The sequence below is a fragment of the Microtus pennsylvanicus genome, chromosome 7, assembly GCF_037038515.1.
Source record: "Microtus pennsylvanicus isolate mMicPen1 chromosome 7, mMicPen1.hap1, whole genome shotgun sequence".
NCBI classification, from domain to species: Eukaryota; Metazoa; Chordata; class Mammalia; order Rodentia; family Cricetidae; genus Microtus; species Microtus pennsylvanicus.
The window spans coordinates 79197941-79211091 of NC_134585.1; the positions used below are offsets into that span (position 1 = coordinate 79197941).

The window sequence follows — 13151 nt, forward strand, 5'->3', positions numbered from 1 at the left end:
ACAATTAAATAATCAATTAAGACTTTTAGAAATTATAGCACTCATCAATAAGCCTGTTAAATGTATTGAAGGAGTTTCTATTTAGCATCCATAGCTGGACATAAAGTATATGCTCGTCTTCCAGGCCCTTTTTACTGCTCTCATAATTGCTGAGAAATGAAACTAGCCACAGAAGCTGCATGACACAATGATTAATGAAAGTAAAACCCCCTATTCTCACAACATTTTAAAATAAATAAGGCTTGTAACTCTGGAGTTAAATTTGATTAATCAATATCATATGTTAATAGGATTATGCTATCCCTCATATTTGAAATAAGAACTCCAGTAGGCATGTCAATACGATGAAGGTTCCCCTTGTTCCCGTTCTCTTCCATGGAAAAATAAGACACGGTGTGTGGTTTAATTAGCAGAGGGTATTCCCCAAACATTGTAGTTTTCATATGTTATGCTTCACTTTGCAACACAAAGCACTTTTGAGTTACTGTTCTCTGCTAATAAAAGGTATACTGATGTAAGGGCAAAATTCTGCAGGTTAGGCACTTTCAAAGTTGTAGCTGACTTTCTAGATTATAACTTCATTTTAATTGATGTCACAGTACTTCAGCCCTGTGTAGAGAAGGTCTGTTTAAGTGCCTTAATTCTAGTACATTCTTTTGTGTATTTCAGAACTTCCCTGTATAATTCTGTGGGGGCAGTAGTGCTCAGAATGAGAGAAAGGCCACATTTCAAATGCAAACCAATACTTTTAAATGAATGCTCAAATTATAGCTTGATATTTTCTCATTTTTCCTTATAAAGAGTATAACTACTTGAGGCATACATCTGAAACTTTCATTAAGAAGTATTTTGCTGTATACAAACTGCTAGAGAGGATACACACATTGAGTACTTCTGATTCTGTGAGTTTACAGAGATGCTTGTACAAAATAATTTGTAGCAAAACTTTGTAAATTTTAAGACAAAATACAAGAGAAACTATAGGCTACATTAAAAAAATTACAAATAAAAATATGGCAGCATTTCAAAATTACTCCTGAAAATGAACTTCAACTCAGTAGCACAAAACTGTCACTGAGTTTGTATTTAAAACATCTTGGAACTGACATTCTATATAAAAGTTCTCAGATTCATGGAGTCCTCCTTAACAAATACAAACAGCAATAAATACAAGTAAGCAGTAGAATAAAGGAATCCATGCAGGGGTCCAGGAAGTTGTTGATTAAGAGACTGAGAGGGAGATGGTAATTGAAATAGAGAGAGAGATAAAGAGGGAAGAGAGGACAGAGAGAAGATAAGGTATTTGAGGTTAAGTGCAGAAATTCACTATCAATAATTTAAAACAGAATGACAGTATGGCAGGAGAAATGTGTTTGTCTTAACTATAAGTAAAATAAACATAAAGGTCCCTTGAAATGTTTAGCTTTGTCTTCAAAGTTGGTCAGAGAGGGACATGAAAAGATATAGCAATGACTGTTTATTGTTTATGTTCACCACAATCACAAGAAATAAAATCTGAAAATTTAAATAGAGTTGAGTCAATTGAAATACTGGTACAGTTGCCTCACTTTTTGCTGTTTTTTTTTTTTCTAAGTTGGAAGCCAAGGAATTACAATACTTCCTGAGAGCTACCTACTACTCTAGTTGGTTTACATTTGTTAAATCAACTCAAGTATGACTACAGCATTTCTTTTCTCATCTTCCATGTGAGGAAAATAAGGCACTGAAAAGTTAAATAACGTAGCTAGTAGAGGGTGGGAGAATTCTGAGGCATTGCGCTAACAGGAAGAGCAGGCATACCGCATGAGCAGTTCTTGGCTTGGACCTCCCCAAAGTCATAAACAAAAGACACTGCCTCCAAGTAAATCGGGATGAGCCTACAGCAGCATGGCATAGCACTTGCCTGGCACAACATGTACAGGAACCTAGATTCAATCCTCATTATCAAGAAGTGGGTGGATCGGAATATAAGTAATACTTTTGAAATACTTCAGGAAAATCCCACTTCCAAAATAGACATACTGGTGCACAGCTGTAATTCCAGTAATGGGATCAGGTGGGGGCAGAGGTGTGTGGCTCATGAGTTACCAGCCAATGCAGAAGAGGGGAAGAATGAATGAGAGTATATGTCTGGACTGCCTCAACCCCCAAGTGTCCCCTCCCTACTACTGGCACCCAAATCATTACCATTAATCCTCAATGTATAAAAATGTTAGAATTGTCCCCACTATCACTCACCGAAGAAAGATGGCCTCGTTGACACAAGGAACATATCTGAACCCAGTGTTATAACTCAGAAATTAATATGCTATTTTGACAGGTCTGCCTTGAGGTTGAAGACAGTTTATTCAAGTCTAAGTCTCCAACAAGCAACACACAGTCTGGGACATAATACCAGTGGACCAGATTAGTTTGTTAGGAGCATCACTTCTAATACACACTCTATTCAAACAAGTGTGCAGGAAATGGAAACAGATTTGACTTTAAGTGCCCCAGACACAAAGGTCAACTACATGTGATCTAGGCTGAAACCTCAAGACCGGAGTCTAGGCTCAACTTCTACCTCCAGCATCTTCCAGAAATGGCTACAATTCCCAGTGCTTCTGAGAGTGACTCCCTCTGCTGCTCCAGCAAAGCTATGACCTAAATCAGAAACGTGCTATGTCCAGTTAAGGCCCAATGAAGCACATTCTCCCCCAATCATGCAAATAGGAGGGATACTGCACGCATCAGAGGACGGTTGGATTTGTCTCAACAATAACACTAAATAAGCCAAGAAAGTGAGGCTAGTACATCTCATGCCTCCATTATATCCTTAGGCGAGTTGTTTGCATATATTGGTATGAATTCTGATGATGATCTGTTCCCAAGGTGCAATGATAGACACTTTAAATGATCCTTCCCTGCTTAACTAGGATGTTTTTATAATGTAATGATTTCTTTTCTTTGTTTTATTGACAAAGTCTGGCTTTGTTGTACAGAGTAGCTTTGAACTTATATTCCTCATGCCTCAGCCTCCTTCAGTGGGAGTCTTATAGGAGTATACCACCACACTCCTTGCTTTGTTTTTGTAAAGTAGGTGCTTGGAAACTTTGTTCTCTGAAGACTTTTTATCACTAACTTAGAATTCACAGGATTACCTGCCGAACAAAGGCCAACTTGCCTATTTTCACTTATTATAGGTCCCCAAAGAGAATGCATGAATTTGTCCTCCCAATTGAGCAGTACATGAGAGAATAATAATTAAATTCATCAGTAACACAACAACATGCATAAAGTCCTGAAAGTATGATTTCCTTCTCTCCAAGAGAAGTGTGTTACTTGTTTTCTGAACACATTATAAATTAACGCAACGAGAATTATCTCTGACTTGTCCTCAGTAATTTTTTGGTCTGAATTTGAGGGTGTTAGCACACATAACACTAGTTGGTGGCAGATAAGAGAGGCATTATAATGTGTAAGGCTGGCATGATAGAAGACAATAATTCATGAACACATTCTCTCTCTCTCTCTCTCTCTCTCTCTCTCTCTCTCTCTCTCTCTCTCTCTCTCTCTCTCCTTGCTCTTCCTAGTAAAAATATTTCATTCTTGGAAGTCAGGAGCCCTGAAAATTCCCTGGAGTGAAGGTTTCCCAGCAATCTTCAATGAAACAATTAGAGCCCATGCAGAGAGAGGAACATTGTTGCCTACAGCTTAGAGAATTTCCCAAGGACCTATTTAAAATGACTGCTGTCTGTCTTTAAACCACAGTTGCAAAACTCATTCACTCACAAATGATACTCTCTCTGTTCTATCTTAAGCACTGTTTTTCTCCCCTCTCTTTCCTAGGCTGTTTTCAACTAGATACATATTTATTTTCAAAAGCTTCTCATTTTCACAGTACTGCTCCAACAGATTAAAACCCTTCACATTGTAAAGTACTTAATGAATGTCCCTGTTCTAATTGCGTAGGTGCTTGCATTCATAAAAATAGTCCACTGGGGTCTTTAAGGTATCAGAACAAGCAAATGGCACCTTGAGGCTATGTGTGGGAGCTCTAATGCAAAATAAAGAGAAAGGATACAGGAGAGGAGATGGGAGCCTGCCTCCCAGACCATCCTACAGTGAATGACTTGAGAAGAAAGTGTTAACAGCAGGTCAGTAGTAAACAGGCCTGGCTAATGAGTAGCAGCCACAGGGACAGTAGCTGATAGCAGATTTCTGTGCTTTACACTTCCTTTGATGTAGCACAGATAACACAGGAAGAGGTGGTGGTCTGGAACATGGAGGATAACAAAGATAAAAGTAGGAATCCTGCCTCTCAGACTATGGGATTTGAAGGAGAAATGTTATTCTCCCTGAACTAAAGTAAATGGAGAAAAACCACACCAAGAAACACACACACACCCTGCTGAACCTGCTTTTCTTTTGCTGTCTAGGATCAGAATTAATCCTCAGTCTTTGCCTTGTCTGGAGCAGACGAAGAAAAAGTGCAAGAGGCAAAGAGAATCCGGGGTTCCTTTTCTTTTAGGCTCTGCTCCCTCCTTTCAATATTAATCCACTTACAGTCCCCCATTTGATTATCTCTATCGATTCTTCTCCTACCCAGTCTTTTTAATTTGGCTGTTGTAAGCTCTCCGCAGGGATCCTGCCTCCTTTTGGCATCTTTGGGGACTTTAACATGCCTGCTCCCAAACCATTTCTTACCCTGCTCCTCAACCCCAATGGCTTAGTTCTTTGTGCACCCAGTAATGACAAGGGTTTCCAGCAGGAGTCACATAGCTGCTGCCAGAACTGTTCCTCAGGTTGCTCACTTAGGCTTCCTAAGGTCTGCTTCTAAGCATTCCTGGCCAGTGTCCTGAGAACTTCTGATCAATTTCAAGAAATATGGGCTTTCCAACACAGAGTCCCTTGAAAATGGTTAGATGTGCTCTGGGAGTGTGCAGAGCTGACCCCCAAGAATGGGAGAGCCAGTCCAAAAAAGGAAGGAAGGATTTATGAGCATAGCCACTTAGTAATGTAGCAGGGGGAAAAAAAACCCACATTCTTCTTAAGTAGCTATCTCTGATTCACACTGCCTTGCTAATGATACCTCTTTTGGGAGCAAGCACCAGACTTGCCTGGCCTCCAGGCTGCCTTCTGCATTCATCACCCTCTTCCTGCACCAGGGCATTGAGATTTTAGGAGATGAAGTCTGCAGTGGGAAAAACCAGTCTAGGCACATCAGTGGAGGAGTCCGGGTTATGGCTTAGCCTCCCCATCTCTCTAAATTTATAAAAGAAGTGGAACAAACCAGACGTGTGTGTGTGTGTGTGTGTGTGTGTGTGTGTGTAGATAGGAAGGTCTCTGAACTGCTTCTCAGTTGCTGCCTCTTTCAAAGCGATGTCACCTCCTGGCTATAGGCATAAAATAAATAAATACTTTTTTTATTTGTTTAGTGGATGAAGGATTCGGGTGGGAACTGGGCTTGGATGAGATACCTCGGTGACAGGCGATAAAACAGAAAGCTCCGCCTTTCTTTTACCCACTTTCCATTCTGAACCGCTGGAAACTGCACCAACTCCTAAAACTCACTGAGCAAGAAGGGACGCCCCCCCCCCCCCCCCGCACACACACCAAAAGATGACCCTTAGTCTAGGTGCCTCCGCTCTGCCTTTACACGTTTTCAACTCTGAATAAATGCCCTCTAACTCGGCTCTGCTCAGGATGTCACACGCTTACTTCAAGGCTTACATGCATTAAAAAGCCAGTTATAAACTGGTTAGTAGTGCTCCGACTCCAGGGAGTTGTAGACTTGGCTTGAAACAACTAGAGTCTCCCACCATGGGTTGTGGGTATGAAGTTTTTCAAGGTTCGCCTGGCGGGAGTGGTACACGGAGAGCTTGCCAGTGGAGAGACAGTTACAACTGAACATCTCCATAAGGCCCCACCAGCAGACTGAGGGCACCAACACCTATAGGTCCTAGACACGTTTCCTTAGCTGAGATGGGAGAAGATCCAGCAAGCCCAGCCACCGCACACCGCGGGAAGTCTCTGCACACCACGCATATCGGGGCGCATGTCTGGCACACCACACCGCCGCTATCCAGTGCCTTTGGAAACCTCCATGTGTACAGTATGCAACAACGTCCGCGTGTGGGGCTGAAAGTGCAAAAGACACTCCAGAATCCCACAGGCACAGAGGCGGCGGCAGCGGCCACACTTTCATACCCCGGGTCCATCCTCATCTGGAGCTAATGCTGAAAACCTGGTTTCTTAACTAGTTCGGAAAGTGAAATTTAAAGTGGTTTCCACTGAGGGCAATCAGGCAGACGAGGAAGCTAGGATCACCGGGGAGACGGAGAGGCAGAAAAGAGGCAAGGCAGAAGCAAAGGGAGGTGACCGCCGCGCCCTGTGGACCCCCTTACCTTGAGCGGCCGAACCGGTGCCGCTGGCGCTGAGCAGGGCCAGGGCAGGTAACACAAGCATCTGCAGCAAGTATCCTAGTCCCAGTCCGCAGCGGGCCGCTGTCGCCCGTAGACCTTTCCTCATCGTCGGCAGAGGTGTGCGGGGAAGAGGAACGCCACCAAGAGACGCGCGAACAGCAGAGAGCCCCGCCGGGCAGGAGGCTGAATCCGGCCACCGCCAAGCAGTCCTGAGAAATAACAGCAGCCTGAGCGCCACACTCCACTTTCTCCAAGGGCAGGGGCCAAAGGGGGTGGAGAAGAGCCTCCGAGGAGGAGTTTGAAGGTCCCTCGTCCTCTGCGCCTAGCCACTGACGTCTCCCGCCTGCGAGTACTCTGCCCCCACTCGGGAAAGGCAGGGAGGCGCAGCGTGGCCACCACGGCCGCTCCCGCAGTTCCACCGCCAGCGGAGCGGGCGCTGCTCTCGGGTCCCCGCGCCCGCGGGGATCGCACAGACGCCGTGGAGGGGAGGTGGCGAGAGTGGGAGGAGATGCGAGCTGGCGAGGCGCTCCTGGCTCCTATCCTTGCGCTCCTGTGCAGGAGAGAGACGCCCCGGCTGCCGCCCGCCCACCGACGGTCCGGCGACAGTCGCCTCCTGGAGTGGGACGAGAGGGGGTCTTGGGAGGCGCTCGCAGAGGAGGAGTGGAGGGCGCGGCCCCACTCCGCGTGGGGGGAGGCGGAGGGAGGCGGAGGCGGGAGCGCGCTCGCCCGCCTTATGTAAGAGAGGATGGAGTGAGATCCACGCCTCGTGTGGAAGGTGGAGTCCGCTGGGTTCACTCGCTCACTCGCTCCAGCGCTGACAAGGGACACCTGGAAGCTGAGGCTACCTCGGCCAGGGCAGCGCAGCCTCCTGCCGGGCGCCAGACTCCTGCTCCGCCAGCGCTGCGGGCGCGCCTCAGGCCACTTGGCCCCGTCCAGCGGAGCTCAGCCCACCGCCTGGCAGTGTCCCCGAGCCAGTCAAGCCTCAACCAGACGCCCCAGGACTGCACTCGAGCTAGGATTTGGGGAGTTGCGCTTGATGAAGCCGGAGGCGGGCTGGAACTTATTCTCAGAGATGGGAAAGAAGGCAAGAAGCGTTTGCGGTGCCCCAGCCCACTATCTTTGGGTTGTCAGCGCCAGTCAGGCTGTTTTATGCTCTGCGAGCCTGTGACCTATTTGCAGTGGAACAAAAACTAAAAATCAATGGGAACTCCCTCGGTACTGCTTCCTTTGCTTGTTCGTCTTGGTGACTGCTGATATTCAGCGTATAAAGAGCGCCGAGGCAATACTGAGAGAAACTCCCTGAAAACAGACAGAACAAAATTCTTAGATACTCAAATGACGTTGGAGCCTATGAATTAGCCTCCAAATTACTAACAGCAGCGAGTGAGGACAAAATCTGCATCATTTCGGGAAGAATTGAGGCGGGGTGGAAGGATTAGTTAGGTTGTAGATTCCCCATATAAGGGTGAAAGAGAAATGTAAAGATAAACGGGTACAATTAGACCAGTCTAAACAAAAGGAAGGCAAACGTATGAACGTACCAGTTATGCTCCACAAGATAGCATTGTGAGAGAAATCCGTTTCTAAAATTACTGCATTTTAAAATTAATACTTTATCATGTAATAGTTAAGATCAGAGTGGAAAAGAACCACGTGTAAACACAGGCACGCGCGCACACACACACACACACACACACACACCACTGGAGGGGGCAGGAAGGAAGAAGGGGGAGAGAAGATAAGAATTTCAAGTCTAATTTGTACTATAGTCATAACTCTGTTCAGGTGAGCAGATCAGATAACCTTCTCGTGCCTTGATTTCCTTTTCTGGAATCTTCTCCTAGATTTTTGCTAATGCCTCATGATTTTGCCTACCTAGTTCCACTGAAACTTCTACCCATTATGTACGCTGTGGATGAATGTCATAGACTGGGAATGGTCACTCTTGGGAGAGACACTGACAAAATTAGCTCCTTTTTATTTCCATGGAAACTCTGCCTGCCAATTTAAAAACGCTTAATTTCCTTTAGCTTCTTCACGTGGCCACATCATGATATTTAGGTAAGAGGTCACATGCTGGTGCCAGATGGGCGGATCGGGCCACACTGATTTACCAGGTGCATGACATTAGCCGCAAAGGCCAACCAAGTGTCTTTTCGTCTAACCTGTAAAATGAAAGGAGAGATATGCAGGGTTATGTGAAGCTTAAATGTGGGGAATGTACCTGGCATAAAGTCATTGTTGATTATTCTTTGATCTAGAACATCCTCAGCGTTTCTTTCTCCTTCAGCCAGTTCTGTTCCACAATACTATCTTTAGTTAAGGTTGAGAGTAGGCTTGTATCTGTGTTTTCCAATTTGTAGTTATTGGCTCACACACTTATCTGGATTCTACAAGTGTGTCTTTGGTGAGATGACAATTTTAACTTTTATGTCACTAACCATTTGAATGATAATGGCTATGTGGAGATTTTACACACACACACACACACACACACACACACACAGTGGATGGTAGTGATAACCCATCACCATAATGAATAGTACCACCAGAAGGGACTATGATTAAACCTAGTGGTTTTCTTTATCATTTCCCCAAGAAGCATAAGAGCCTGAAGTCCATGAGAGAAATCTCTGTGGAAACTCAGTGCGTGTAAACAAGACCCCAAAGCATGTAAAATGTTAGGTGTGGTGGTGTGTGCTTTTCATCCAGCACTCAGGAGGCAGAGGCAGAAGAATTTCTGTAAGTTTGAGGCCAGCCTGGTCTACACAGTGAGCTCTAGGGTAGCCAGGGCTATACAGAAAGAACCTGTCTGAAACAATGATGAAGTCAAAGAGATATTCATTTATTCTTTAGACCCTTCCTTTTTAAGTTCCAAGTAGAACTTAACTCATTTGAAGCAGATGCCTTGCCTCGTGGGTCTTTTCATCCCTCATCTTTAGCACAGAGCCTGATCTCTAGTTGTTATTCAGTCAGGTTTGGTTGGCTGGAAGTTCACATGGGAGGAATCTTTAAAGTTTAGGGCAGGTGAGAAAGGTTAAAATGGTCACATCCTCTTGCTTGGGTCTTTGAAGCCCTCAGCAGTCAATACCGCATGAAATTATTCCTTAAAAGCAACAATAAGCGATAGGGAAAGGAAAGTCATTCAGTACTGAAATTCAGCCTAAAGAGGGCAGGAGAAGGGTTGGGGAAACGGTGTGGAGAAACAGCAGAGTCAGAGCACATGAACTGGGGCAGGGAAAGCCCCGTGAGGAGAGCAGCTCTAGCATGCAGGCTGGCACACACTGCCTTTGGAGTGTCACTGACTGTCACAATTTTGTCTTCATGAAAACAACAGTGTTTCAGAGGCTGCTGAGTGCAGGCTCGCTAAATCCCTGCGATCTGGACTCAAATATCCCTGCCCACAGAGGATTCTGACTAATTTCTGGGAAATCAAAGCAAGTTATCACCTTCTATTCCACTCACCTGCTTGTATTTTCCAAGTAGTGCTTATTTTACATATCTGCCCACGTTTCTGAATGCTTATTTTATACATCTATATGTGTATGTACATCTATAAATATGTGCAATATAAATACTTGCCAATAGAAAGTATGCATCTTAAGGGAAGGATATTTTTCCTATTATGTTCAACACGCTATGCCCAGAATATAGAACACAGCCTAGCACAAAGTCAATAAATATTTCTTGGATATGAAATCAGTGGATTTGAAAACTGAGCCAAGTTCTGAATAGCACCCTGCGCATTTTTAAATGATCCGTAGGCTTTTCTAGCTGTTGAATAAAAATCAAGTGTGAATAAAATTGAACCCAACGTGTATCTGAATGTGACCTTTCAGGTTTGGGATACCGCAGGTGTTTAAGGAACCAACATGAAATGCAGCTCATTTTTGAAAAAAAAAATAAAAAGCTTCCTTTCAATCCATGTGCAAGGGCTTCCTATTTCTTGGCTCCTGTAAGTGGAGAATTAACTGTGGGATAATAAATCCCAGTGACAGGTGCTAATGGGAATTAAGCATGCAAATCCCTTGCATATCCCTCCAGAAATCTACACCAAGAAAAGTATGCTATTTAGCGTGTGGGCTGCTAAGTAATAATAGTATTTACTCTAAACCACTATGGAAAAAAAGTTTCCAGTACAAGGCTTAAATAAAATGAACTGAGCATATATTTTCATAACAGAAATAGTTTCTCTCATTTTTATCTCTGTCCTTGTATTTGATTCTTCACATTTTTGTACTTTTATGGAGGTCTAAAAATAATTTTTCTGCAGTGGGAGATATTATTAACTGGCTATACTGAAGCAGGATTTTACGGAATAAACAGGATGAGAGTAAGGAAAACTCTTCTTAAATAGGAAAGGGGGATGGTTATGGAGCCCTCCTGTAATGTGACTGATAAACCTCAAGTAAGAGAGGCCAGATGGCCCAGAATCAGCTGATTCAATCCCCATTCTCATCTTCAGCTCAGAGAAAGAGACTGAGTCTCTCATAAACCTGTATACTCTAAATTTTTGTGCTTTTTGTTCATTTTATTAAACAAGACCCTTCACAAGTGAAAGCAACATGACTTAAGCTACCTCTTTAGAAAAATAATGATTTATTATTCTATCCAACTTCAAAGCTATGGGGGGAAAATGTCTATGCTCCTAATAGCTAACATTTATGGATTAATTGCTTTGTTCGGGTGATGATTCTAAGTTCTTTGTTACCACCTTCTTAATTATCACATTGAATATTGAATTACAAAGTACCACTATTGTCTTACTCCATTAGTAATGCTATAACAAAATACTAAAAATGGTAATATATAAAAAACACAAATGCACCTCCCTACTTCTGTGAAGGCAATTGGGAAATCTAAGATGGCATTGCTGGGAACTGTGAGTTTCTTCTTGCTGGGTCATCTAATGAATGGTTAAAGACATTGAGAGGTTTGAGAGAGCAGGAGAAGATGGGCCTCTCATCCTTTTATAAGGAACCCATTTCCACACAGACAGCCTACTTATGTGATAACTTAATGCATTCATGAGGACAGTACACCATGACTCAGTTACCTCCTGGAAGGCACCCATGACTCAGTACTACTGCAGTGGGGGATCAAGTGTCCAGCACATGCACTTTGAGGTCACAGGGAAACCTAGAGTTAATATTTTTATACAGAAGGAAACAGAGTGCCTAAGCAACACAGTTAATATTTCCTAATGCCACTCAGATTTCAGGGATCATATTCTAGTCCCAAGAACCTACATTTCACTAACAGCTTGATTCTTTTTTTTTTTTTTTTTTGGTTCTTTCAAGACAGGGTTTCTCTGCGGCTTTGGAGCCTGTCCTGGAACTAGCTCTGTAGACCAGGCTGGTCTCGAACTCACAGAGATCCGCCTGCCTCTGCCTCCCAAGTGCTGGGATTAAAGGCGTGCGCCATCACTGCCCGGCCAGCTTTGATTCTTATAGCCTTATCCTAGACCTTGGTAAGATCACTCCTATTTTAGCTTCCCATAGAGACTTGTGGTTGAGGTGCAAGGAGCTTTGGAAGTGCCAGATTTGTAGTAATTTTATTATTGTTAATATCACCATAAAAACAATCCTATTCTGGCCAACAAAATCCAGGAAACATGTACTTGTCTTAGCTGACCAAGGCAATCACTATGAGCACAGCATTGAAGTATATCGATCTGTGTAGCTTGTGTAAAGGGTTCATTTTTGGTAACTGAATACATGGGCTAAAAATGTGGAGAAGGGATTCTCCAAAGAAACATCAAAACAGGAAAGAAAAATTAATATAAAACAACTGCCAAGACAATGGAGGGAGGACCACCAGGATGGCAGGCCTGTGTTTTGTAGAGTGTATGGCATAACTGGTCCTTAAGGACCAGTTTGAAGTTTGTCTCATAACTCAAGAACTGTAGCAAAAGAAGCATTACTTAGGAAGAAAAGAACACTAGCTTTTTGTAGATTGGTTTTTCTTTTAACTGACAGAAAGAATTGGGTCCAAATTCAATTCAATTCAGAATACTATCATATTAACCCTTATTATAAGGAAGCTCATGTCTAGGACCTCTGAAGAAGAATAACATGGATAATAGTCACAATATACTAAAGGATGAAATCAATAGACAATATAGAATAAAAAATATCTAAACAAAGATAACATGTGTTTATAGGGGACCTTGGAAAATGCCAATGAAGGAATAATAGAAAGATGACAACTAGAAATGAGGCATAGGCACTTGTGTAGGCAATGCTCATGGCTCCAACAATGAGGCTATTTATTGATGACAGCAAGAAGTCTGGGAGTGGGCAGTACAAGGAGGCTCTGGGAACTCAATTCTGTTTTTCTAAATGACTTGGCTCTTGATACCCATAATGTGTGACCTTTGTTCTCACAGATGCTGATGGCTTTTACTCCTCTAGTCCTCATGTGTGCTTCCCTGTTGGAAGAAGAAACAGGTCTCCAGGGTTCAGGAACCTTAGATTCATTCTAAACAGCTTTTACAGAGACCAGAGCTGAAGCAGCTTCATTATCTTGTCCTGACAATCTGACCAGCGACTCCTTAAAATGTTACGGGTTGGGAATAATGTTGTGAATGCTGGCTGGAGCAGCGGTGTTTGGCAATGGAATGGAGGTACAAGAGGAAGGTACAGAGTGAAAAAAAATGGGACACTAGGAGATATTTGGAGATATGAGGACAGATAGGAAGTAGCTAGCTCTATTATTTGCTGAGCAAAAAGGATTTTTTTTTTAATT

General features: G+C 43.4%; 1 protein-coding gene across 2 annotated transcripts in view; it reads right to left on the bottom strand.

Moving 5' to 3' along the window:
• Window positions 1-6755, bottom strand: part of Unc5c (unc-5 netrin receptor C) — a 339558-nt gene extending 332803 nt beyond the window's left edge. Inside the window, exon 1 of one of the 2 annotated variants that reach the window (XM_075981231.1) lies at window positions 6387-6755. In XM_075981231.1, the coding sequence (XP_075837346.1) occupies window positions 6387-6510 (124 nt within the window). In that variant the 5' untranslated portion in view covers window positions 6511-6755. The remainder of the gene's footprint in view (window positions 1-6386) is intronic. The other variant, XM_075981232.1, reaches the window with a different exon arrangement.
• Between the last annotated feature and the right edge of the window lie 6396 nt (window positions 6756-13151).